At 45.3% G+C, this 26286-nt stretch overlaps 1 protein-coding gene across 3 annotated transcripts in view; it reads right to left on the reverse strand.

The window, feature by feature from the left end:
• Window positions 1–13660: 13660 nt before the first annotated feature.
• Window positions 13661–26286, reverse strand: part of St3gal5 (ST3 beta-galactoside alpha-2,3-sialyltransferase 5) — a 63714-nt gene continuing 51088 nt past the window's right edge. The window contains exons 4-7 of one of the 3 annotated variants that reach the window (XM_026787975.1): window positions 23789–23877; window positions 19283–19469; window positions 17499–17657; window positions 13661–14900 (exon numbers count right to left, since the gene is read on the reverse strand). In XM_026787975.1, coding sequence (XP_026643776.1) covers window positions 14652–14900; window positions 17499–17657; window positions 19283–19469; window positions 23789–23877 — 684 coding nt within the window. In that variant the 3' untranslated portion in view covers window positions 13661–14651. Of the gene's footprint in view, window positions 14901–17498; window positions 17658–19282; window positions 19470–23533; window positions 23878–26286 lie in introns of all 3 variants that reach the window. The other 2 variants (XM_005364744.2, XM_013352868.2) reach the window with 2 other exon arrangements.

The raw sequence follows: 26286 nt of genomic DNA on the forward strand, positions 1-26286 counted from the left end.
AGAAAGTATGGAATATATACATATTAGAGTATTACTCAGCAGTAAAAAACAAGGAATTCTTGAAGTTTGCATACAAATGGATGGAAATAGAAAACACTATCCTGAGTGAGGTAAGCCAGACCCAAAAAGAGGAACATGGGATGTCCTCTTTCATTTCTGATGCTGGAATGAAATAGCCTGATCAAAAGCACCGTAGCAGGGAAGGCTGAAGGAGCCTCTTGCTCTTTCAGAGACTGGAGTGCCATTCCCAGCGCCATTGTTGGACTGTTCACAGCTCCAGGGGATTCAATGCCTTCCTCTGGCCTCTGTGGGGACCTCCAATCATCTTCACTTACCCTCTCCCCACACAGACACACACCCATACACATAACTAAAAAATAAAATAAACTGGGTGGTTGTGACACACTCCTTTAATCCCAGCACTTGGGAGACAGAGGCAGGCAGTGACAGAGGCAGGTGTGAGTTCAACGCCAACCTGGTCTACAAAGCAAGTTCCAGGACAGCTAGGGAAACAGAGAAACCCTGTCTTGAAAAATAAACTAAAATAAAAAAGTGACATGTCACCTCCCTATCACACAAATACACCCACAGGAACGTAGACAACCCATCCTGAGACTCTCTTCCCGGTGACTCCAGGTTGTGTCAAGCTGACAATTAGAGCTGCCAATCACACCATCTAAGAACCAGGAAGTCTGCTATCTGTCCCCTTGCCGTCAGACTCTTTTGTGTGTAAGCCCAATAGTCTGTCTACCTTGCCACAGTGAACCAAGCAGACTAGGAGCGTGTACGTGCCCGTGTTAACTGCACTTTGCCTTTTATTGAGCTGCACACTGGAGGAGCAGGAAAGAGCTGTACCTCCATTACTGTAAAGAGACAACTGCCTGACTTAAAATGACAAACCTGTCCTGCATACTCCCAAGCTTAATCGAGTAAACAAGGAATGCTCCCCATATAGGTAGACAGATGTGTGTTACAAGTGAGTTATAAATTTTGGTTTCTAAATCTGCTTTAAGCAGTTCATTACAGCCAGGCAGTGGTGGCAAACAGCCAGGTAGTGGGAGGCGGAGGCAGGCCATCTCTAAGTTCGAGGCCAGCCTGGTCTACAGAGTGAGTTCTGGGAAAGCCAGGTTGGTTACACAGAAAAACACTGTCTTGAAAAACCGAAACCCCAAAACAAACAACAAACACACACACACACACACACACACACACACACACACACACACACACACACACGAAGCTCATTACAACTGCCTGGAAGAGGAAACAGCTTCCAGGCCAGGAAGCTGGCTCTGTTTCTGTTGCTGTAGTAAATTCCCCGGTCATGCCAGGCCACACAGTCCACATCAGGGAAGTCAATGCCTACAAGAACTGTCAGGCTCTGAAAAGCCAGGTGTATAACCTGTTTTGAAAACTTAAGCAATAATGTTTCCCCAAAATGTATGGCTGTGTGTTCAGCTTTGAAACAAGTCGATTGAGCTTTAATGCCTTCTTCTAATACGTTACCAGGACAATTATAGATAACAAGTCCCTTTGAGCTAGGATTCTAGGCAGGCACTCTTCATTGTGTATGATCTTAGACCATAACTGCCCATCTTTAAATTCCACCAAAGATGTGGAGCCAAGTACTGGGGCTGGGATGCAGCTCAGATGGAAAGTGTGCTTGTCTAACATTCATGACCCAGCACCCTAGAAATCAGGGGTGGTGCACACCTGCCATCCTAGCATTTGGGAGCCGGTGTAGGAGCTTCAGAAGTTCAAGATCATCCTTGGCTATGTAGAGGCCAGCCTGGGCTACGTGAGACCAGGTCCTGAATGCCTGAGATAAGCAAGGGAATAAAGAGTCAGCAAAGAGTGGGTGGCTTAGTTACAGATGACCACAGGGAGTCTCAGCTCCTCACAGGGAACAGCTGGTTTCTTCCCACTCCAAGTGCTCAGCCTAACAAAATACCTTTTTTGCTTCTGTTTGCGGGCACAAGTGCACACAGCACATACGTGGAAGCCAGAGGACAACTTGTAGGAGTAGATTCTGCGCTTTTGCCATTTGAGATTCGAGAATCAAAATCAGGCCTGAGTAACGGGCAGTGTGAAGCTGCCTTTTCATTGGCCACTGTCCTTACTCAACCTTAACCACCACCCCCTGCACGCAGCGATTTCGCCATCGGTCTGGTCATATGACAGTTTGTTCATTCAGGATGCCTCCTTCACACTCAGGAAGCTAATATTTTAAATGGACTTGTCATTAATGCCTACCTTTATTGGAACTGAGTTTCTTCAATACCCTGAACACAACCCAGATAACAAGACTAAGTAGCAATAGATTGCTGGTTTGGGACATCCTGGGTTTTAGAGTACAGTAGGTCTCTCCATATAGAATTCTACTTTCTGTGGTTTTCAGAGCCCTGTGGATGACTATGGTAAGAAAGTATTAAGTAGAAAATTCCAGAAAATAAATAATTCATACATTTTAAGTAATTTTGCATTGTATTACTATAATTGCTCTATTTTATTATTAATCGTAGTTAATCTTTTTTAAAAACAGTTATTTGTATTTTATGTTAATGGGTGTTTTGCCTGCATTATTGTTAAGTGCACCACCCCATCCCCCAACAGCTGCACCACAGCCCCCACCCATCCCCCAACAGCGACATCTCAGCCCCCACCCATCCCCCAACAGTGACATCTCAGCCCCCACCCATCCCCCAACAGCTGCACCACAGCCCACACCCATCCCCCAACAGCTGCACCACAGCCCACACCCATCCCCCAACAGTGACATCTCAGCCCCCACCCATCCCCCAACAGTGACATCTCAGCCCCCACCCATCTTCAGGCATTCATTCTTGAATAGTACTGAACCTTAGCTGTGGAGGCCCCAAAAAGTAAGCCTATTTCCATGTTACCCCTATTCCTCCAGGGTTATTGTGTTTCTACCTCAAACAAAGGTCTCACCTTTGATTCAGATCAGAGAGTTCTGTTCTCAAGGTCAACAGATGTGGCTATAGCCAGACCTTGTATTTCAGGAATGGTGAAGCAGATATGTTTCTACCTCAAACAAAAGTCTAAGGATCAAACTGAGGTTCCTTTAAGGAGATAATGTTGGATTCCACCCAGGAGTAGTTTGCCTACAGAATGCTTTGGTCTAGGGTGTGAGTGTGACGTGGTGACTTGTTTTGTCCTAGCAACAGAATGTTTAACTATGGATGTAGCCTGCTACCTTCAACTGGTTTATTCATTTCCTTGTATCATGTTAATGCAATTTTTTTTTAAAAAAAAAATCTTACTTCAACCTCTTGGGGTTGGGGTATTTAAAACAGTTGGAAATTAAATGCGGGTGATTTCAGTATTCACTGGCAGTCCCTCTGAATACTATTCTGTTTCTCTGTTTTATTATTTTATTTGCATCTTCATATTCCTTACTAATATTTCTAAGTCCCCACACTCATATCCTGGGTGTAATGGTCTGTCCTGTCCCTTTAAGAGACAAGCCCCTCCCACTCCCCTCCCTGTTCACCACTGAGGCTGGCAGATCTTCCTCTTCCAGTTTGAGCCCTTTCCTTTCCATCTCTCTCCCAAAGAGATAGCTGCTGCCATGGCTCCTCTCCTTTCCTCCCTTCCCCCATCTCTGTTTCTTTCCTCGTCCCTCTTCTCCCTCTCTCCTTCCCTTCCATAACCCACTAAATAAATATCCAACTTCACTCTGCATGGCGTTCCTCCCTGCCTGGGACTCGCTGCCCCTTGTGGCCTGCAGGCCACTCAGAGGCTCCCTGCCTGGGATGGCTGCCTTTGTGACCTGCAGCATAGTCTCATGGCCTGCTGCCCACTGCTGCCACTCGGGGACCTGTAGCACTTTATTTAAACCATTACATTGGTGCTTGTGACCCGGCCAGGCTCTCCACGTTCCCTCTCACTTGTGGGCAGACTGGCTGAGGAAATGTGGAACCTTGGGCTCTGGAACCAGGTTTCTTTACAGCAGCTCTGCATTCTATCTGCCTGAACGCCGACCTCTACACACACCAGCAGCTTCGGTGGTGAGTTTTCCCCTTCCATCCCCAAACACAGCCTTCACGGCTACGGCTGAGTCCTTTACTGATATTCATCTCTGATTACTTTCCATAGCTAAAAATGTGACCAGACAACCCAGGTTTGGTTCTTCTGCACTAGTTTTGCACACACTGTATGGTGCATTTGATTTGGGGGCCCAGAGTCCCTCGGATTTTTCTTTCTCCTTTCTTTTTCTTTTCTTTTGGACCACTAGTAAGTGGTCCCAGCTGTGAGAGACTGCTTGGAGTGGCCTCCAGCCTCTCTGGCTTCAGAGTCATGCAGACCGGAGCCAGTCAGGCTTTAACACCCTGCCTGTAGAGCAAGGATGCTCGTCTACAGACCCTGTGGTGTTCACCGCCGTTTCACACCCCACCTATAGAAAGAGGACGCTTTTCTATAAGGCCATGTGGTGTTTTTCATGGGGTTTTCACATTTTCAGCTGTGGTATAAACCCTCAAACTATGCTCTGCTGGTGTCCTGCCGGCTCTGCTTTTCCTCAAACTGTCCCTGTCACCACTACCGCTGGTGCCGTGGATTGGTTGGATCCACGAGGCAGCTGTTTTCAATTACAGCCTTTGCTTCCCACCATGGTTTGTAGCATGGCAGCTTGGCAACAGGGCAGATCATGCCTCTAGGTAAAACTCCCGCAGCTCAAAAAACGTGGCTTCTCCATACAACATGTGACCACCACCATTTTGACTGAGGTCAGGTGACTTCACCAACTTCTTAACTGAGAGCCAGGTCAAGTGACCAAGTTCCACCATCTTTACTGAGCTATTCCCTGCCTGGTTCCCCAGTGTTAACTCTGTTACATGAGTGACGTTACTGTTATCTTAACTGAGGTTAGGTGACTTCACCGCCATCTTAACTGAGAGCCAGATCAGGTGATCAAGTCCTGGTGCTGACTCTGTTGCATGTGTGTTTTCTGCAGTGGCGTGCCTTTGGTAGGGCTCACCAAGAGTGTCCACTTTGCCTAATTCCTGTTCACTGTGTGTGTGTGTGTGTGTGTGTGCATACATGTAACTTAAATACACCTATGTTTACTGCTAAATGTTATAATTGTCATTCATTGTATCTCATTCCAGACTACAAAGCAATAAGTCTCATGCTTAAAACTAGTATGTACTTTTAAGTCTCTTACCAAAAATACTATATATATAATCCAACCCTGATTTAAAATATATTAAGCTGTTCTTGACTATTGTCAGTTCTGCCATTTGCAAGTTCTGTCTATTGCAAGTACCCACCTGCCATGCCAACAACTATGCTTCCTACCACGATGATAATGAACTAAGCCTCTGGAACTGCCAGCAAGGCCCCAGGTAAATGCTTTCCTCTATAAGAGTTACCGTGCTCACTGTGTCCTTCACAGTAATAGAACAGAGAATATGACAATGACCAAAAGCTACTTGAGGAAGAGGGAGTTCATTTTGGCTTATGGTTTCAGAGGGCTGTAGTCTGTAATGGCAGGAGGCACGGCATGCTGGAAGGAGCAGGGAGCGGCCTGATCACATTTTCATCAACATACGGTGTCAGGAGGATAAGACTATAATCCATCAAGGCCCACCTCGTGATTTACTTACCCAGCAAGGCTGAACCTCTTAAAGGTTCCATAACTTCCCCACACAGCAATTGAACTGGGGAGCAAGTGCTCATACACATGAGCGTGTGGGAGACATTTCACGTTTAAACCAGTACACTTGACATCTTACTTCTAGGCAGAAGAAAATCTATAATCTTGTCTTCCTTCATGTGGTACTGAACATAGCACACTGAAAAATTAACTAATTTATTTATAGACAGGACTTCATATATCCTGGGCTGGTTGTAACTTGCTATATAATCAAAGATGACCTTGAAATCCTGAGCATCTAGCCCAGTGGTTCTCAATCTGAAGGTCATGACCCCTTTGGGGGTGGAACGACACTTTCACAGGGGTCACATATCAGATGTCCTGAATGCCAGATATTTACATTATGATTCATAACAGTAGAAAAATTACAGTTATGAAGTAGCAATGAAAATACGATTGGGGGTCAGCACACCATGAGGAGCTCTGTTAAAGGATCACGTGTCAGGAAGGTTGAGAACCATTGCCCTAGCCTCTACCTCAAGTGGGATTAGAGGCCATTATGCCCAGTTCATGTTAGGGGTTGGACCCAAGATTTCGTGCATGCGAGGCAAGTACTCTACCTACTGAGTGACATCTCCAGGCCCAAATATGCTTTTTAGAAAAGTAGCTAAAAGCCCATTGCTTAGTCTTTGTATCACATTATATTAAATAATGAGGATTCTTTTTTTTTGCTTAGTAGGTTGCAATTTCTTCCTTCCCTTCTTTCCTATTCCTTCCTTCCTTCCTTCCTTCCTTCCTTCCTTCCTTCCTTCCTTCCTTCCTTCCTTCCTTCCTTCCTTCCCTTTTGGTTTTTCAAGACAGGGTTTCTCTGTGTAGCCCTGGCCATCCTGGAACTCACTTTGCAGACCACTCTCAGAGATCCGCCTGCCTCTGCCTCTGAGTGCTGGGATTAAAGGTGTGCGCCACCACAGCCTGAGATTGAAATTTCTTAATATTGGGAATTAGTAACAATCTTACTCAGACAATGCAAATCAAACAGTTAAGCCTGCACTTTGCCTGTGGAGAACATGGCCAAAACCACCTGTGCGTGCATGCTTAATGACTAGTCCTCCTTCCTGGCCTTGCTTAGTCTTCCATTGAGTGTTAGCTGCAGGTCTGGGTTATTTCTAGCCATATAAGTTTGCTGCTTCATGTACACAAATTTATGCTCTGTAAAGTGACCTTGGATGGCATAACAGGAATTAATAAACAATCAGAAGGCTGGATAATAATGCCTCACCCTCCAGAGGAAAGGGCACCTGTATGTGTTCACACCCCCTGAATGCACCTGTCTTCTGTAAGTTGCCTTGGTCAGTGTTTCAATTTTAATTAAATCAGGTGGGGAGATTGCAGGGGCTTATTGGCCTGCCCGTTTGACCGGCTTGGCAAGTCTCAAAAATTAGAAGGCACATAGCAAGTGCCTGAGGAACCGCTCCGAGGCTGGCTTCTGATCTCCTCACACACCTACACGCACACTCACACACCAGCACATACGCACACACGCATGCACAACGCTGATTAAATGTTCTTGAAGACGCTCTCACAACGCCTGTGAGCTGGCGAACTCCACCAAGCCTTGTTACTTACCTAGGGCATTTGCTTACTGTCTGTGAGAAGCAGAGACAAAGCAGATGTAAAAGGGAAAATGGGGAGGGTGGATGGCAACCATTAAGACGAGATCTGAAAGTTAATGGAAGCTCTTAACCTTTGGATATAAAAATATCCCCTTCCTAGGCTCATGCGAGTGAACGCATGGTCCCCAGCTGGTGGCACCATTTTGTGGATCGTGGAACCCCTGCGAAGTAAGGCCTAGCTGGTGGACTTAGGCTACTAGGGTCAGACCTTGATGATTATTGACAAGCCCTGCTTCTTAGTCCTCTGGCTGTCCTGATCTGTGAAGAGGTTGTCTTGCAAGCTCCCATTACCAGACAGCTGCTCCAGATGCCATGCCCTCCCTGCCATGATGGCTGTACCTCATCAACCGAGAGCTGGAATGAACCTCTTAGGTTGCTTCTGTCAGACACTGTACTATCAGGTGCAGGCTTGCCTGTCCCTAGGTCTCTGCCCCTTTAACAAAGTTGCCTCAGCAATTTCCAAGCCTCCTTTAGGTAACAAGTTGCTCTGGCTCCCTCCCAGAACTTAAAGACTTCTTGCTGAAGACATCACAGGCTTCTACCACAGGACGTGGAGGAGGCAAGTGGGTGCTGACTTGGACACCTCCTCCGTGAAGGAAGTGCCGTCTAAGCTAAGGGAGGAAGTTAACAGTCCTGTCCACCTGGAAAGCTGAAGAACCCTGACGACCAGTGCAGAAAGATACCCTGTTGTCAAACAGTGGCGCTTACGTGGTGGGGATAACCAACCGCTGTCTAATTAGATGGAAGGCTCAATAAAAAGAAACTCGTGCTTGCTACCATAATCCTAGCCAAGAATCCATGGCTGGAGAGCTCACAAACCCCTCGACGAGAACGTACTACTGCCATTTAGCTAAATCAAAATATCTTCCAGCTGTATTCTAAATCTTAACCCTTACACCCACACCAGAGTGCAGCTCTCACCTCATTAAATAAGTTTCTTCACAGCTTATGAAAGCGTTTATAGAGATCCCACCAGGCCAAAACGTGGAGACTCAGTGACTGTGGGTACTCAGCGAGGCTCAGGTACATTGCAGAAGAGGGGCAGAAAGTCTGTAAGACCCAGAGGACTAGGGCACCCACTTCAAGATGGTGCCCTCTAAGCGTGACGGGGAAGCTGCGCCATGAAACCTTGGCAATACGGCTGCCTACACAAGACCTGTACAAAACCACACCAATCAACATGCCAGCGTGTACAGGGAAAATCCCAGAAGGTCTCACGCTTAGATGAAGAACTACAAGCAATCAATGACTGTTGACAGGGACGAAAAGCTCTGATAGGTTTTGCAGTCCTAAGTGGTCAGTCCTAAGCTCATGTATATAGGGCAACATACACGCACAAAACACCGTGCACATATATATGTGCATGTGTGTGTACAAATATGTCTATGTATATGTGTGTGTGTACATTTAACGATAATTATAGAACTAATAAATTTGAGAGGGGTAATGGTGGGGACATAGAAACAATTGGAGGGTGAAGTGAAGTAATGATGTAAATACAGTGTATTACATACAAAATTCTCAAAAATTAAAAATATATGTATGTATGTCTTACGGTTTTTATTACAGTGAAGAGACACCATGACCACGGCAACTGTTATAAAGTAAAACATTTAATTGGGGCTGGTTTATAATCAGAGGTTTAGTCCATTACTGTCATGGCGGAAAGCACAGCACATGCAGGCAGATGTGGTGTTGGAGAGGTAGTTCAGAGTTCTGCATCTGGATCCACAGGCAGCAGGAAGTGACAGTGACACACTTGCCAGGCTTGGGCTTCTGAGACATCAAAGCTTGTCCCCTAGTGACACAAGTCCTCCAACAAAAATCACAACTAATCCAACAAGACCACACCTCCTAATGGTGCCACTCCCTATGGGCCTATGGAGCCATTTTTATTCAAATCACAATACACACACACACACACACACACACACACACACAGAGACACACACACGGTTGATATTATCATTGTGCCAAGCTCTAGAATTACTCTATAGACAAACACCTGGGCATGTCTGGGGGATTTTCTAGACTGGGTTGATATAGGAAGAGCCACCCTACTGTCGGTAGAACCATTCCATGGGTAGGTCCTGGACTTCATAAGAAATAAAGACAGCTGAGAGGCAGCGTTTGTCTCCCTTTATTTCCTGACTTCAAAGGAGTCCCATTATGTGATCCTGGGGATTGAACTCAGGTCCAGGCAACTCACACCTCTGGCTGCTGAGCCATCTCAGCAGCCCACACATCTGGCTCCTTTACCCTGGCGTAGGGTGGTCTGTTGTCAGAACTCTGCTGTCTCCTCACAATTCTACTTCTCCCAGTGCTTACCTGTGACCCCTCAGTACCTTTCTTTGAATAAATAACTATCTTAAAACTTAAACTAATTTTAATCTTAGTAATGCTTAAATTTTCCACAGTGAACAATAAATTTTCCTAGCAGCAATCTCTGAAGTCTCCAGAAGGAAGATTGGGCCCTACAACGATTCTACCTGGTTCATAATGATGTCATTAAGCCAATAAACACCACTCTGAGAATGTCTTTGGACTACAAATTGCTAAAGACAATTCTAAGGTGGCTAGCTGTGATGGTCCACCTTCTAACAACATACTAGCCAGAACTTCAGATAAGAACTTCACATGAGCCTACCTACTTCTCAAAGACTGATTACAAAGGTTACAGCTAGTTCTCTTGAGGCTTAACTATTGTTTTTTTTTTTAAACAGGATCCCATAGAGATACCATCACCCACTAGACAGCAGGAAGCAATTCTAAGGAAACGACAACCCCTGTCCCAACAGATGTAGTCAGAAGTTTCTGTCCTGCCCAGTCCTGCAGCTATTCAGTCTCAAATAAATACACAGATGCTCATATTAACTATAAACTGTCTGGCCTGTTAGCTCAGGCTTATTATCAACTATCTCTTATAACTTAAATTAACCCATAATTCTTGTCTACATTTAGTCATGTAGCTTGGTATCTTCTTAGTAAGATATTCTCCTCTTGCTTCCTCTGCATTTGGCTGGTGACTGACTCTCTGCCTTTCTTCTTCCCAGAATTCTCCTAGTCTGGTTACTCTCCTATACTTCCTGCCTGGCTACTGGCCAATCAAAGTTTTATTAAACCAATATGAGTGAGAAATCCTTACAGGGTACTAAAGCATTAACCCACACACAGCAAAAAGATTTTGCTTTCTCAGGGTTATGGATAATTGTCATCTGTTGGGAACTGGTTATATGTTGCAATAGGGTTGCGGGTGGAACAATGAAGTTTAGACTCAGGATTCTCTTTTGGCTAAGAAAAAAAGGGAATAGGTAGAATAGAATAATAAGGTAGATTAATGTATCTACTTGTAAACTATTTTTAGCAACTATTAGTTTTAGACAATTTACATTGGTATAGATTCTTTTATATTGATTCATCTGTGAAATTATTTTTTGTATTTTTAAGATAATTTGCATACTGATACAAATTCAAAATCATACTTATCATATTATGTAAGTTTCTATTTCTGTTTACAATGTTTTGTACATAAGTATAAAATTATCCTTGTCATACTGTATATTTCTGCTTATGATAATTCTGTATATTGATACAAATTAAGGATATTTTTGTCATGTACATTTCTACCTCTGATAAAGGTATTTTATACAATGTTACAATTTCAAGGTCATTGTTCTCATGCTGTACATATGTTTAAAGATTGTTTATTTTTATAATATGAAGCTTTAGTCTTTAAGCTATATAGGTCATTAAGAATTACAGGTTAAAGCCAGGTGGTGGTGGTGCACATCTTTAATCCCAGAACTTTGAAGGGAGACTGGTGGATCTCTGTTAGCTCAAGGCCAACCTGGTCTACAAGAGCTAGTTCCAGGAGAGGCCCCAAAGCTACAGAGAAACCCTGTCTCAAAAACAAAACAAAACAGAAAAAGAATGACAGGTTAATAGTCACCAATGTTAGTCATACTTATGTTAGTCAGGTTCTTCAGATGCACAAGGATGTACTCTGCATAGATAGGTGATGTTCAAATACTTCAAAGACCTACAGAATATCACATTGAAATGTTTTAATAATTTAGAATTTCTGTTGTTGTGAGACATGACTGCTCCTGGCAGTACCAATCTACTCCCAAGAGTATGCAGACACTCCATATGGAACTTGTTTTCTTCTTGGCAAAACTGGCCTATCAGGCAAAGAACTGCCCTTAACTGCTGATAGTAAGCACACTGTCCAATTTGGACAAGCAGGATTCAAAGAAAAGGCTGCTGAACCTTGACAAGACAGGGTGGGACAGTCTGTTGAATTTTTCCTGCTTCTGAAAATGGTCTGTCAGATATTCTAGGTCTACAGCCAAACTTGGTTGACCCAATTTTGGGTGACTGTCTAGGTAGCCAGCTGTTTCTGTCATTTCTTGCATTGTTTGGAAGTCATTTGCTTGCACTTTGTGCTTACAATTCCTGCTTACTCAGGTAATATTATTTTCCTTCTTGAGTCTTTGATGGGGTTGAAGACTAGATGATAAGTTACTATCCTCTCTTACATTACCCAAGGCATATTAGGTACAAGACTTAGACCTTCAGAATAAGACAGCTATTAGAATAATCTCTGTTATTTGCCTATTACCTATTGCGTGGATATGTAGTATGTGCTTTTTCCTTGATGTTATTCTTATTGGTTGTAGTTCTATTTTTATATATGTTATTACTCTTTCTCCTGGACAATACTTGACCATTGTTCTTATTGTATATAGTTTTGTATAGGTATAGAACCTTCTTATTTAGACCAAAAGGGGAAGTGTTATAGGGATTTATTCTGCCAGTAGCTTTGGGGTACCTGCTTAAAGGCATTGCTTCTTGCCTGTGGTCATGATCTCTTAAAAGGGGAGAGAGAAAATGCATAGTCTCTTGGATTGTGAAGACTTGAGACAGGTGGTGTGAAGCAGTGTGTGGCTGGTTCCCAGCTCCCTCAATCCCATGAGCCTGTTCTCCCCAGCACTCCTCAATATATATATTACATATATATATATATATATATATATATATATATATATATATATCTTTGTGGTTCTTGCTATAGGGTGGGCTGTGTGGTATTCAAGCTAGAATGTTTTTTTAATAAGTTGTAGAACTAGAAGTTTAGAAACACTGTCTTATAAGCAAATTATAGTAGGAGACTGTTCATTGTTTCCTGGCCACCCAGACCTGAAATAATCACAAGGAAACTATATAAACTGCAATATTGCAGGCATTTTGTTAACTAACTCTTACATCTTAAATTAACCCATTCCTATTATTTTGTATTTTACCACGAGGATAGTGGCTTACCTACCGGTTCTGGGGCCTCTGTCTCCTTCAGCAGCTCTATGGTGTCTTCTTGACTCTGCCTATTCTCTCTCTGTATCTCTTCCAGCCTGACTATATTCTGCCATGGTATAGGCCAAAGCAGCTTCTTTTATTAACCAATGGTAATAAAATATATTCACAGCATACAGAGGGGAATCCCACATCAGCAAATTATATCTTCCAAAGTAGAAGCCAAAAGAGACAAAACCCCAGAGAAATACTACACTATTTTGCTCTGCAGTCCCTCTGAGCTGTAGCTTACAGCCCTAGAGATGGGTTTTGTGTTGATATGGCTTGTCCCCTTTCCCAACACTCAGAAGGGAGACAGGACAAGTGTTAGAATACCCTGGGGACAGGCTTCCCTGGGGCTGCAGGGCAGTGGAGTGAACTGAGGGAGATGTCAGGGAGCATGGGCAGGGAAAGACTACAGACAAAAGGCGCAGCAGATGGATGCACAACAGCTGCCCATACCTTCTGACATCAGGCCACTAAAAGGCAAGCTAGAGCTTCAGGGCAAGGCAACCTGTAACTCCAGAGGCGGTTTGAATGGGAATGGTCCCCACAGGCTCATTATTTGAATGCTCTGTCCCCTGTTGGTGGAACTGTTTGGGAAGGATTAGAAGCTGTGTCAGCTGGAGTGGGTTTTGAGGTTTAAAAGGCCCCATTCCCAGTTAGCCTCCTTCTGCCTCATGTTTGTGGAGCAAGGTCCAAGCTCTCAGCGACCCCTTCAGCACCATGCTTGCTGCTTTGCTCCCATGTTCCTCATCATTGTGGTCATGGACTCACCCTCTGAAACCCTGAGCCCCAAATTAAATGCTTCCTTTTAATAAGTTGCCTTGGTCATGGAATTTTGTCACAGTGTTGAAAAATAACTATGACACCCATCACCAGAGGGGTGCTTGAATCAAAGAGCTAGGGGAGTGAGGTGCCCCAATTCTGTCCTCACATGCAGCATCCAGGGCGAGGGTTCCACTTAGCAGAGAAAAGAGATTTTCCTAATATGAACAAATGAAGGAACAAACAAAGTAACTAGATCACAGGGGGCTCTGCAAAAGCTTTTATTCTTTTTTCTTTCTTTCTTTGACATTGTTTGGTATACACTGTCAAGCATTTGAAAATCTTTTCTCTCTCTCTCTCTCCCTTCCTTCTTTCAAATAAACAAGTTGTAACAATGGGAGGATCTCATTTCAGTGCTTCAGCAATGTGATCATCCCTGGAAAGGTTCATCCCCCATGGGTCTGGATAACTGAGGCACTGTCATAATTTCGATGTACCACCTCAGACAAACAGCAGTATCTTAAATAACACAAAAGTGCGTTGGGAGGACAGAAAAAAAAATCTCTATAAGTTTAAAAGTATGCTGATGGTGTGGAGAGACATGGCTTCTCCAGTGTGAGGTAACTTCACAGGACTCAGCAAATAGTGTCTCACCAGCCAGCAACCTCCAGGCCAGCTGCTCTGGCTGAATGCTGGTGAGTCTAAGATGAACCGGCAGAAAGGGGTTATGAACTTGTCTAGTGGTCCCGACCTCCTGCAGCTGCCAGTGGTCATGAGTAAGCCCTTCATCCAAGAAGTAGGAAGTGTCTCTGCTGTCAGTTCCTCCAAGCAGAGCAGCAGAATCCAGAATCAGGCACCATGGCCGTCATCAAAGGGCCAGAGAGCCCTCTGCTCCCACCTCATCACCTGCTGCCCACTGTGCAGAAGACATGCGAACAGTGTTTGCAAGTTAAATTGTTTCCTTATAATACAATAAAGGGTCATTTGATATGATTCTCTTTGAAAAGTCTTTCCAATCCTATTCTTAAAATTAACTTATAAAAATGTGCAAAACCCAACACTGACTTCAAATAAATAGGGCAAAGATGTGGGAAGAGCTAAATTTTGTTGGTGCTTTTTTTTTTCTTTTCTTTTTTAATGAAAAGTTTAAAAACAGCAGCTGCCCATCAAGCAGCCGCAGGGTGAGTGGAAGTGGAGGCTTCACCACAGGTCCCAGCTGCATTTCCAATTGAGGTTTGTTGTGCTCAAAATTCACGATGGATGCCCCCACTGAGGTCCTTCACCACACCCTCCTTGATCAACTTCAGGAGGAACTTGGTCTCTGTGGTCACATTGTGCATGGCTTGAAAGTTCATGGCGCCCATGCACTGGCTGTCGAAGTAATGCAGAGGGATCCTGGGTCGACTAAGGTCATATCCAAAACCTGCCAAGCTGACCTCATCACACAGATGTGTGGCTAAGACAATGGCAACGACACCGATGGTGGGGATGTTCTGAAAAGAACACAGACCAATTTATTCCATTTATTCATTTTTAAAAATAATACTTTAACTCATTTTTAATTATTTTTTTTCACACAGTTTCATTGTGTAGCTCTCTGGTTGTCCTGGAATCACAGAGATCTACCTGCCTCTGCTCACCAAGTGCTGGGCTTAAAGGTGTGCACTACTACACCGGCTATTTTTAAATTTTTGAAATTATAACATAATTACATTTCCCCCTTCTCTTTTTTCCCTCCAAACCTCCCACATATTCTACCCTGCTCTCCTGCAAAGTCACAGCCTCTTTTTTCACTAGTTGTTACTGCATGCATGCATGCATAATACATACATATATACATACACACACACATACATATTCCTAAATATAACCTGCTGGGTCTGTGTGTTATTTGTATATATGCTGTAAGGATCTATCAGGTCTACTTCAGAAAGGACACTCTGTGGTCCTTCCCAGGGCATGGTTTGTGGATCCCATCCCTCCTGTGGGGCACATTCTCCCTTATTAAATTCTCATTTCTCCCAGATACCTAGTTGCTACTAGTGTCGCACTAATGTTACAATTTGCTGTTCCTAGACCATTTTTATATATACAGCAGATAAGCCAGACCTGAAATAAGGACATTTATTCTTCCTTGATTTTTAAATTGTAATTAACTAACTCAACTATCTTTTTATATTTTGAAGATGTATAAATGTATGTGTGTGTGCATGCATGAGCACTTGGACAGGCATGTCTCTGTGCATGCCTGGAGGTCAGAGGACAACTTTCAGGAGTTGGTTCTCTTCTTCTCCCTGTGGGCCCGGGACTGAACTCCTGTTCCGCAGCAGGCGTCATCATGCTCATCCGTCTGGTTGTTGTTGTTTACGATAGGGTCTTTTTTTTTTTAATTTTATTTATTTTTTATTTATTAAGAATTTCTGCCTCCTCCCCGCCACCGCCTCCCATTTCCCTCCCCCTCCCCCGATCAAGTCCCTCTCCCTCATCAGCTTGAAGAGCAATCAGGGTTCCCTGACCTGTGGGAAGTCCAAGGACCGCCCATCTCCATACGATAGGGTCTTGCCATGTAACCCACGCTGGCTTCTACACCACAACCTCCTACTTCAGCCTGTGGAGTGCTGGAGTCCATGTGTCACCCTGCCCGGCTACATTTACTCCTTTCAAAATAGATTCAACTAACTTTGGCTCAGCAGGCCCAAGGCTCATCCCATTTTAGCTTCTCACTGTTGGCACACCCTCTGTCTGCCTAGCATCCTGCCATGCCTCCTGGGATGTGCAAGCCTGGCACAAGCTTTCTGGATCTTCACTCAAGTTTTGGGTAAAAACAGCACCATAACAAGCCCAGAGAGCTTGTGGCTAACAGTCCTGAGGGCTGTTGCTGGTCCAATTGCAGGCCATTTCCTGTATCTGTGATGTGTGAGCCCAGAAATGTTTCAGGTATTTCTGGAGTACTTGTTCATACGCAGCAGGGCATCCTGGGACTTGGACCCACATGTACTGATACTCTTTTGTATTTCATGCATGTCTTATACATGTACTATAATTTTATAAGTATTTAGTGTTGTTGTTGTTGTTTTGTTTTTGAGACAGGGTTTCTCTGTAGCTTTTGGAGCTTGTCCTGGAACTAGCTCTTGTAGACCAGGTTGGCCTTGAACTCACAGAGATCCACCTGCCTCTACCTCCCAAGTTCTGGAATTAAAAGCGGCGCCACCACCTGGCTTTTTTTTTTTTAAAGATGGAGTTTCTCTGTGTAGTCCTGGCTGCCATGCAACTCACTTTGTTGACCAGGCAAGCTTCAAAGTTTTAAAGACATGGGCCAAGCTACAATAAAATCATTTTCCACACCACCGCCTTCTGGCAGCACATGTTAACTGCAGGTTAACAACTTACCCAATAGAAACCTAGAACACAGAGGTTCTCAAATTATCTGGGTAACTTTGAAAATATCCCCATGTACAGATCACAACACTGACTAGTGAAGTCTGAACGTCTGGTGTGGGGCCAGACTGAAAAGCACTGTCTTAGGGCTGTCTTCATTTATTACCGTCTGTGAAGCATTGGTAGCTACCAAGTCTTAGTATCTTTTTTTTAAATATTTATTTATTATGTATACAATATTCTGTCTGTGTGTATGTCTACAGGCCAGAAGAGGGTTCCAGACCTCATTACAGATGGTTGTGAGCCACCATGTGGTTACTGGAAATTGAACTCAGGACCTTTGGAAGAGCAGGCAATGCTCTTAACTGCTGAGCCATCACTCCAGCCCCCAAGTCTTAGTATCTTACAGAGATACAATATACAGAACCTTTCAGATTAACGAAGTGCCTCTTCGTGCCTGGGGCCAAGGCTTTTCTTAACATTTCAGTAACATGTGTGTTACTGTACTGAAGAGTACACTAGGAGAAGGCTAATTCAACTCCGAGAAGACCTGACACCAAGGGGCAGAACGATAATCACACGTGGACCTGTCTGGTCAATGAGTAGGCTTCCCTACTAGAGACGCTTCTAGGGGTATAGACGAGCCCGCACAAAACTTAAACCTATTTTCTCTTGTACACAGAGAACAGTTAAGTGAGCAGTAATGAATATACCTTGTCTTGGCCCCAGAATCTCAGCTGAGGCTCCGAGTACTGAAGGATGTCAAAGGCAGTTTCTTTGATGATAAGTGGGTTCAAAATCCTGAAGTGTTTGGCCTGGAGTGGGATTTTTTCTGCCACCTGCTTCCAAAAGAAGAGCCGAACCCAAAATGGCTAAGGAAAGAATGCAAGCAGCCGTCAGGGTACTTACTAACGTCCTCCTGTCAGCAGAGGGTAAGAAGGTTAATGATGCCGAGGTCATGAGCACAGCTCCAGCTGGCCCTGCACCCTGCACCCCAGAGCACAGTCATCTAAATGTATGGAAATCTAGTACTTCCGCCCAATAATGAAACCCCGAAACTTGCAAATTACAAAGCTGCTGCAGACCTGAACAGAAATGACAGAACCAACTTGTTTGCTTGAGGAAGAAATTCCCCATGGATGACCTGAGCCAGGGCTCTTTTACAATCCACAGCGTTCCCAGGGAAGGTCAGTTAACAGGCTCGACTTAGGGGTGTAAGTGCGGGGAGTGCCTTGTTGGATGGGTTCTCACCACACACCCACTTTCCACTGATTTTATTTCCTAGTCTCATAAAATTGCTTAGCAACTGACTAGAGGTCACTTCATTTTCCCATCAGAAATTCTATGCAATAGAAACTCCAGAAGGGAACCAGGCTCGGGACATGTAAACTGTTCCATCATGTGGTATGGCCTACTAAATTAAAAAGAATGTCTATTTAGCCACGTATTGTATGCACGTGTGTGTGTGTGTGTGTGTGTGTGTGTGTGTGTGTGTGTGTGTGTGTGTGTAGTGTCATAGCACATGCATGGAGGCCAGAGGAGGATCTCTGGGAATCACTTCTCTCTCTCTATCATGCACCGCCTGGGAGTTGAACCTGGGGTGCCAGGCATCTCTGTGGACCTTATCCTGTTAGTTTTGGAGATAGTTATTTATTATCAGCTTGATAACTGAGCTCTGAAAATTATTTCACTTTAATACATGGGACTACATCAATTAAGTAAATCAATTAAGCAGTATTAACCGGTTATGGGATAGACCAGCAAGAGGAAGCTGAGCCAGTGGAGGCCTCTGCTGCTGCCCTTGAGGATGCTTTGGATATTTACTCCAATGAGAGGATCCCACCCGCAGCATTTTGGAGAACATCTTTGGGATGGTTATTGTATAAACTTCAGCACAGTTTACATTCATCCAGCAAATCTCACTTCTTGAACTAAAAGTCATTCTGTCCATGTCTGCAGAACAAGATAATCAACTTCACAATAGGAAGCGTGGTCTTAAAGTTGATGCTGCCTTTTAGTGCGAACACCATTTTCATATGAAATTCTCTTTGTAGTTTTGGTTTACTTATTTATTTTCTTGCTTCTAAGACAGGGTCTCATGTAGCCCAGGCCGGCCTCAAACTCTAAATAGCTGAGGATGGCCTGGAGCTTATCCTCCTGCCGCCACCTCCCAAGTACTGAGAATATAGGTGTGTGCCCCTTTAGCTGGTTTTATGTGGCAACAGGGAATGAACCCAGGCCTGTGCATGCTCGGCGAGCACTCCAGAGACCGAGTTACACTTTCAGTTCTATGTGCTAAGTCTTAATATTAAGGTTCTGAAGCAAATGTCCAGGGGAGTTCTGAGGGATTTCTACAAAGAGGGAGAATATCATTTCAAAGACCAAGCAAAAGTTTGTATTCTACTGTGAATATTTAAAAATAAAAGTCCATAATTTCAATCTAAGATGCCCTCACTTTTACCAATGCTGGATTTCCAGAAGAATTCTGAGGGCTTACCAGGGTTTCATTTTTTATCATTGCTTGAAGCCACTTGAAATCAACACTCTTGAATAAAACGGTAACAAACAAGTCATTGGCGTAGTACTCCACCTCCGACAGCGGGGCGCCCTCTGGGTAGGTCATCCTTATGGTGGTTTTGTTTCCAACGTGTTCAGAATAACCCTCAATTGGTGCACTGTTTAACCTAGTCAAACAAAGAGGAACAATTGACAAAGGAAGTCATTAATCATCTTGTCACACTGTGTGACATCCCAGCATCCTATGCCACGGCCTTCATGAATCAGGACACTGTTGGAGTAGGCGTCCCTCCCAGTGACCCCCACAGTCTGCACATCGCTGCCCTTCAGGGCGCTGGCTGAACACGGCCTCAAGCCCACGCTGTCGATTTACGCAGTTCTGTCATGTCCTGAGATTTTAAGCTAACCCAAACATAACATTTAGGGCTTTCCTGGATATTACTTTCTTTGAAAGTCTCCCATTTGCTCAGATAATTAAGAGTTCTTGCCAGAATCCCAAAGTCTCCTGAGTACTTGGGGTTACAGAGCTACCACTGTGCCCGGCTAGTTAATGGTCTTCTGAAATCGCATAAAAATGTCAGCCACATAGTTGTGTCTAACCTTGCTATCTCATGCTACTTCCCCTTCCTGATATTTAACACCCAATCCCTTGGTCATTAAAACTGGCTACTGGACAGACAGTTAAATTCCAGAGCACGCCACTGGGCCAGACTGTTTTCCTTCTTCTGTTTTGAAAAGGAAAGGCACCGCTGATATATATAAAGTTTGCAGATTATTAGGTCTGTAGGTACTAATGTATGGATACAACTTATTAATTTCATTATGCTAACTTTCTGAGTCTGAGTATCGTGTCTCTGTTCTCAGGAAAAGCATACTCAAGTTCTTAGGGCTTGCTATTGCAACTTTCAAACAGGGTCAGGAGAGAGGAACAGTACAGATGGTATCTGATGTTTAACAGCTCAACTTAAAATCTTCCAATTTTATGATGGCTCAAAGCAGTGTGCATCTGACAGAAACCCCGTTCTGAACTTCAGATTTCGCTCTTTTCCTGGGCTGCTAACATCTGTGGAATGATATGTTTTATGATGCCACAGGGTGATAGCCAGGTGGATCACACATCTGTGGTAGGATACGTTTTATGATGCCACAGGGTGATAGCCATGTGGATCACGAGGGGAAGAGACTGACAGTCTACACTAAGCTCAGATGTCTAACAGGTTAGGTGGAGTCAGTGCCTCCCCACTTCTCCCCTCCCCTTACACGCATGAGTGGGTTGACATGGGGAGTCTTCCTCAAATGCTCTCCAACTTATCGCTTGAAACAAGGTCTCTCTATTGAAGGCAAAGTTCACCAGGATGGCTAGTTAGTCTATGTAGCCAGCCTGCCTCTGCCTTCTGGACTTATGGAGCATGGAATCTACAGGCTGGCTGTCATGCCCGGCGTTTACTCAGGAGACCTGAGCTCCAGTCCTGCAGCAACAGCCTTACGCACTGAGCTGCCTCCCTTGCCCCTTAATGCAGTCCCGATGGAAAAGTACGCTGGGCATACAGAGGGAAACCTCAAAAGCCAAGGGCATCTGTATAGATCCAGGGAAAATAAGCAAATGGGAAGTGTGTGGTCAACCAGGGAATCTGGGAGAAGGCAAATGAAATGATTTGTACTATTCCCACAAAATTATGAGGATAAAAATGCTTCTTAGCCAATCTTTGTCTTTCTAAAAGGGCTCCAAGCACCCTTCACTGTCCCTGGCACACTGGAGCCTCTCTGTGCAAGGAGCCCTTGAAGTTCTCATGCCCCAGTCCTGCCACCCCAGGGCATCAAGCCTCTTTTCTGGTCCCTCCCAGCTATCAGCCCCCTCCTCACACCAGGCAGGGCTCCTCGTTCAGCCGTCCCCACCTGATTCCTTTCTGAGAAGACACACACTGCTATCCTTCAGAGCCAGCCTGAGGTTCAGCCTTCTCTAGCCACCTCTGCCCCGGAACTGAAGGTCTGCACTGCCAACACTGGTCCCCTGTCCCCCACCGGCTTTCCCACAGCCTAGCCCTGCGCTGCTGGACAAGTGGGGGCTCCCGGCCCTGCTCTGTACACTACTTGAACACAGGCGTTCATTGATCGGCTCAGTGGGACCAGGTGCAAGGGGCTGGAGCCTCCAGAGCTTGTATTTAAGCAGTTAAGGACCGGCACCTTTGTGTCTTTCACGGCACCTGCTAGGGGTGACACCACCACCCACTGGGGTTACTCTGAGAAGAAAGCAGGAGTGTACGGCAGCCGTCACAGCCACTGACCCCCACAAGCCCAGCCCACTCTGCTCCTGCTCTCTGCGGCCTGCGGCTCCCTTCTGTGTCCTCCTACTTTCTAATCCTTGCCCCTTTGAACACGTAACCATTCACTGACTGCACCTTGCTGCAGCCCTCGGCTTCCTATGCGCTCTCCTGAAGTAGCACTGAACATAACCCTGTCGCTCACTGCTCTTAGCACATTGTCTCCACTGTGGATGAACCTCACTGCTTCTAGGGTACAGATGAGGAAACTGAGGCATCACGGAGTGGTTGGTCCAAATCACAAAGGTCCCATGCGAGCATCATCACTTGGAGGTCAAAGTGTCTGGAGTGGATTTTATTATGTCCTTCACTAACCTGGTCCCTCCACTTCCGGGTGTCTAACAGCAGTTTCTAAGGCCAAAAGCGCTTGGAGTCAAAATCTTGGTATCATTTGACATTAGTTTTCAAACCATTAAAAGGGGCTGCCAATTTGAGTGACTTTTCAGTATGTCGCTCAGATTCAGCCCTCTGTCACTGCTCCCCCTTTCTGTGTGTAACCAACATGAGTGTCAGTCACACCTTCCCCCAGGCTCTGTTCCCATTCTCTTGTCTTCAATCTGCCCAGACTGAATTAGGACCCAGCTCCTGTGGTTAATTTATGCAGTGTACTAAGGGTTGGAAAAACAGACACAGGCTTTGGAGACACCGATTCTATTCTAAAAAAACTTCTCCAAGGAACTAACTAATCAGAGCTGGATAAAAAGACATGTGGCTAAAAAAAAAATACAAAGCAATTTCATAATGAAAAGTAAAAAGATGAGAACATTCTAATGTCTGGCAAGAGAGTCACCCAATAATTTATCTTCTTCTAAAGGAGTTCTAAGATAGTAATGACTTTAGAAACTAATCATAAGTATAAGGCTAAACTACTTTGTAAAGCAGGGCTGGAGAGATGGCCCAGTGGCTAAGAGGATTTGCTGTTCTCCCAGAGGACCACAGTTTAGTCCGAGCACTCATCCTGGGTGGCTCACAAGAGCCTATAACTTCTGATGTCCTCTTCTGGCCCCCACGGGCACATGTGTGCATGTTTACATACACACAGATAAACAAAATCAGTCTTTCAGGAGGGAGAGAGACACAGACGCAAGCACATGCCCAGAGCCACAGTGAGCAGCAGCACAGCAAACCAGCAGCGGCTGGCCGCTCGGGCCACGGGCAGTGTCGTTCTCTCCCTGATAATGCATACTTCACATCTATCACTGGAAAGCCTTTCTTTCCTCACTGTCACTGACACAGAGCCTCGAGTATTGGAAGCAAGTACTCCACCATTCCGCCACACCCTAACCTGGGGGAAGAACTTAAGCACAGTGTGGTGGAGCACACCTTAATCCCGGCTCTGGGGAGCTCCATGCCAGCCTGGTCCACATAGTGAGTTCCAGGACAGTCAGAGCTATCTAGAGAAACCATGTCTCAAAAGACCAAAAACCAAACAAATAAGCCAATGAAAAAAATCCCCTTTAAAGAGTTAGGTGAAGTCAGAGAACTCTAGAGCATCTGTCTACTGCTTGTGTTGAGTTCTAACTACCCGAGGGGCCTTCTACCCTAGCCAGCACTGTCTCCTAGGGCTCGCTATCCCAAGCCAGGCATCCCCTATCATCCTCCTGTCCTGCACCATCCTGTAGCTAACACCCTCCCTAGCTAACACACTGTTTACTAAGGCCTCCCATCCTTCCAAACGCCCCTCTTCTGAAAGGCTTAGCAAGTGACTTCAGCCCACAGCATACTCCTTGAATCTAGCATAACCAATAAATAGTTTGGGACACCTGGCCATTTGTGGCTCTGTTTCACAAACCCAGGAGTTGAAACAGAGATGCTGAAAGAGCTTCCAGGGTTCCTCTTTGTCCCCGGAGCTGCACTGGCCCAGAGTACGAGCCTAAATTCTAGATAAAGCTGGTTTTGAGTGCAGATACCTTATCACCACATCAAACTGGTTGAGGGCATGGCCCAGCTCTAGTCCATGGAGAATGCCCCCGTTCCCAATAACCACGCAGCGCTGGCAGTGCTTGGCTCTCAAGTGTTCAGGAAAGTCACGCTCAGGCAGCAAATCCAAGAGGCTCTGGACTTTACTGGAGAACTTCCGGAATCCAAAAGGAGGGTCATACTTGAGCTCGGCTTCACTGGCCCTGGGAACCTTCTGCACAAAGGGCTCCAAGTTCATGCTGTACCTGTGCTCAAATAACTGAGCCATGGCTTTCTTCGCGAACCTGGGCCGGCATTCCTTCTGTAAGACTTGCTGGGCGTATCTCTGAGCTCTCTGAAAGGGGATGACCAACATGGGCTTTAGAACCCTTGGCAACATTAGAAATAACACCGTGTAGACAGACACTCAGCCCTGTGATGCCTGGAGCCACTCTCGTGTTGATTGCCATCTGCTAATATAGAGCATTTGCCTTTTAGGGTTAGCTTTAGCTCAGGAACAGGACGGAACCAGGAGGCCACATCACATGACAAGAATAGAAACTCCACAAGGGTATTGATTTTATTATGCCCGTGAGACAAATCAGTCACATGAAGATGGGCACTGCACTTACCTGCAGTGTGTGAAGTGGTCAGGTTTACAGAAGCTAGATGTTGGGGACCATGGGCCGAGGGGGTGAAGAGGCAATGCATCTAACAGGCATGGCATTTCAGTTTTGCACACTGAAAGGCTCTGGAGGGCCAGCAAGATGGCTCAGTAGGTCAAGGTGGCTGCTGCCAACCCTGACGACCTGAGTTCCATCTCTAGGACCCACATGATAGAAGGAGAGTTGACTTCCAAAGACGGTCCTCTGACTTCCATTCTATGCTACGGTGCGCGTGTGCGCACACATGCACGCACGCACGCGCGCGCACACACACACACACACACACACGCAGACAGAAGCACAGAGATCACACACTCTCTCTCTCCTTCTCTTCCTCTCTTCCTCTCTCTCTAAAAAAGAAGTTCTAGAGGTCTGTTTCATCATGCTGAATTGGGGCCAGTGATGCAGCCTAGTGGTAATCTTTGCTTGACATGTTGCAAGACTTTGGTTTGGTTAACCCTGCACCCCAACGGATAAGATGGTTAAGATAACGGTTGTGTTATGTGATTTTTCTGTTTGCTTTTTTTTAATCACAGCAACAATAAAGAGCTTCACATTTTCTATCTAGCAGGGCAAGAAACAGTCTTATAACTGGCTTTGGACAGTCTAGAAGACAAATGACCTTTAGTGTTATCAAGGAACGAGTGTCCTGACACACAGGACTTGCTGGCTCACTCCCATGTTCCCAGAGCTAATGGCTCCTATCAGCAAAGCACAGCTACCGTGGACGAGGCCCAAAGATGCCCCACATGCTCAACACTGCTTCACAGGCCTGTTCCAGTACAGCTTCCTTCTGTGTGCACTTGAGTAAGGGTGGATGTGAGGCACGAGGTCCCGTGCCCCCCAGGACACCTATTCCTAGGACCTCCTCTTATCTTTAAACCTGTCTGTGCGTCGGAAAGATTCTCACTGCTGTAGTCTGAAACATCACCTCAGCTGGTTTCCTCAGACTCTTAGGATTTTACTCTTATTTTTATTACACTTTATTCTGTGCACATGTGCATGTGTATGTGGGTGCCTGTGTCTGGATGTGTGCATGCGCGCGTGCAAGTATGTGTGTGTGTGCATGTGTGTGTGGGTGCCTGTGTCTATGTGTGTGCATGCGCGTGTGCAATTATGTGTGTGTGCATGTGTGTGTGTGCATGTGTGTGTGCATGTGTGTGTGGGTGCCTGTGTCTTAGTGTGTGTGTGCATGCGCGTGTGCAAGTATGTATGTGTGTTTGTGTGGGGGGTGTGGGGACAACTCACGGGAGCCAGTTTTCTCCTTCCTCCACGTGGATGGCCTGACTGTAAGGCTTGGCAACAAGGAGGCGTCTTAACACACGGAACCGCCTTACCAGCCATTATCTAATATTTGTAAAATTTATTTTTGAGGGGAACATATTTCCCTCATTTTAGTAGAAAACCTTTCAAATATTTTAAAAGTATAGCCTTGAAAAGTTATTTAGTACCCATAAAGGGCATGTCATGTGCATTTTGGGACTGACTCCATTTTGGAAACGAGAAACTGAGGGATAATCCCCCAGCCTCATACTCCTCGTGGGTACCCTAAGATGAGGTCACTGCTGAGGTCCCTGTGGTTTCGAGGTGGTACGACCAGTAGTGGGCTGCGCACATGCCACGGCTTGAAACAGCAGCTTCTACACCCACAGGAAAGAGCAACACTCCAGAGAGTGGTGCAGGTAGGGATCCCCAGGGATCCGTCAGAAAGCCGAGCAAGGAATCTGTCATAACCCTGTGCCCTCACAAATACCAGGCGGGTGAGACTCCATCCCTCATGGGGTCTTAAAGCCAAACTGGGGGAAGCAAAGCACACAGAGCCGCCCCTTTCTTCATTCACCTCGATAGACTCCAAGTCTGGAGGTCATAAATAGTCATTTTCGAAGCCCCAAAGACTCAGTTAACCCCTGGGATACACGCCGGAGGCCCAGGGCAGCTCCTCTCTGTCTAGACTGGAAGGAGGTTGCAAGCAAGCTGGAAGCATGTGCACAGCTCTCCTACGTTGCCAAATCTTTCCTTTAGAAGTTTCCTTCAGAGAGGAGTGAAATTTCATTCCATTCCCTGTCCCGGCAAAGGATTCAGTTTCAAGCTTCAAATTT

Source organism: Microtus ochrogaster, assembly GCF_000317375.1.
Source record: "Microtus ochrogaster isolate Prairie Vole_2 chromosome 14 unlocalized genomic scaffold, MicOch1.0 chr14_random_3, whole genome shotgun sequence".
NCBI classification, from domain to species: domain Eukaryota; kingdom Metazoa; phylum Chordata; class Mammalia; order Rodentia; family Cricetidae; genus Microtus; species Microtus ochrogaster.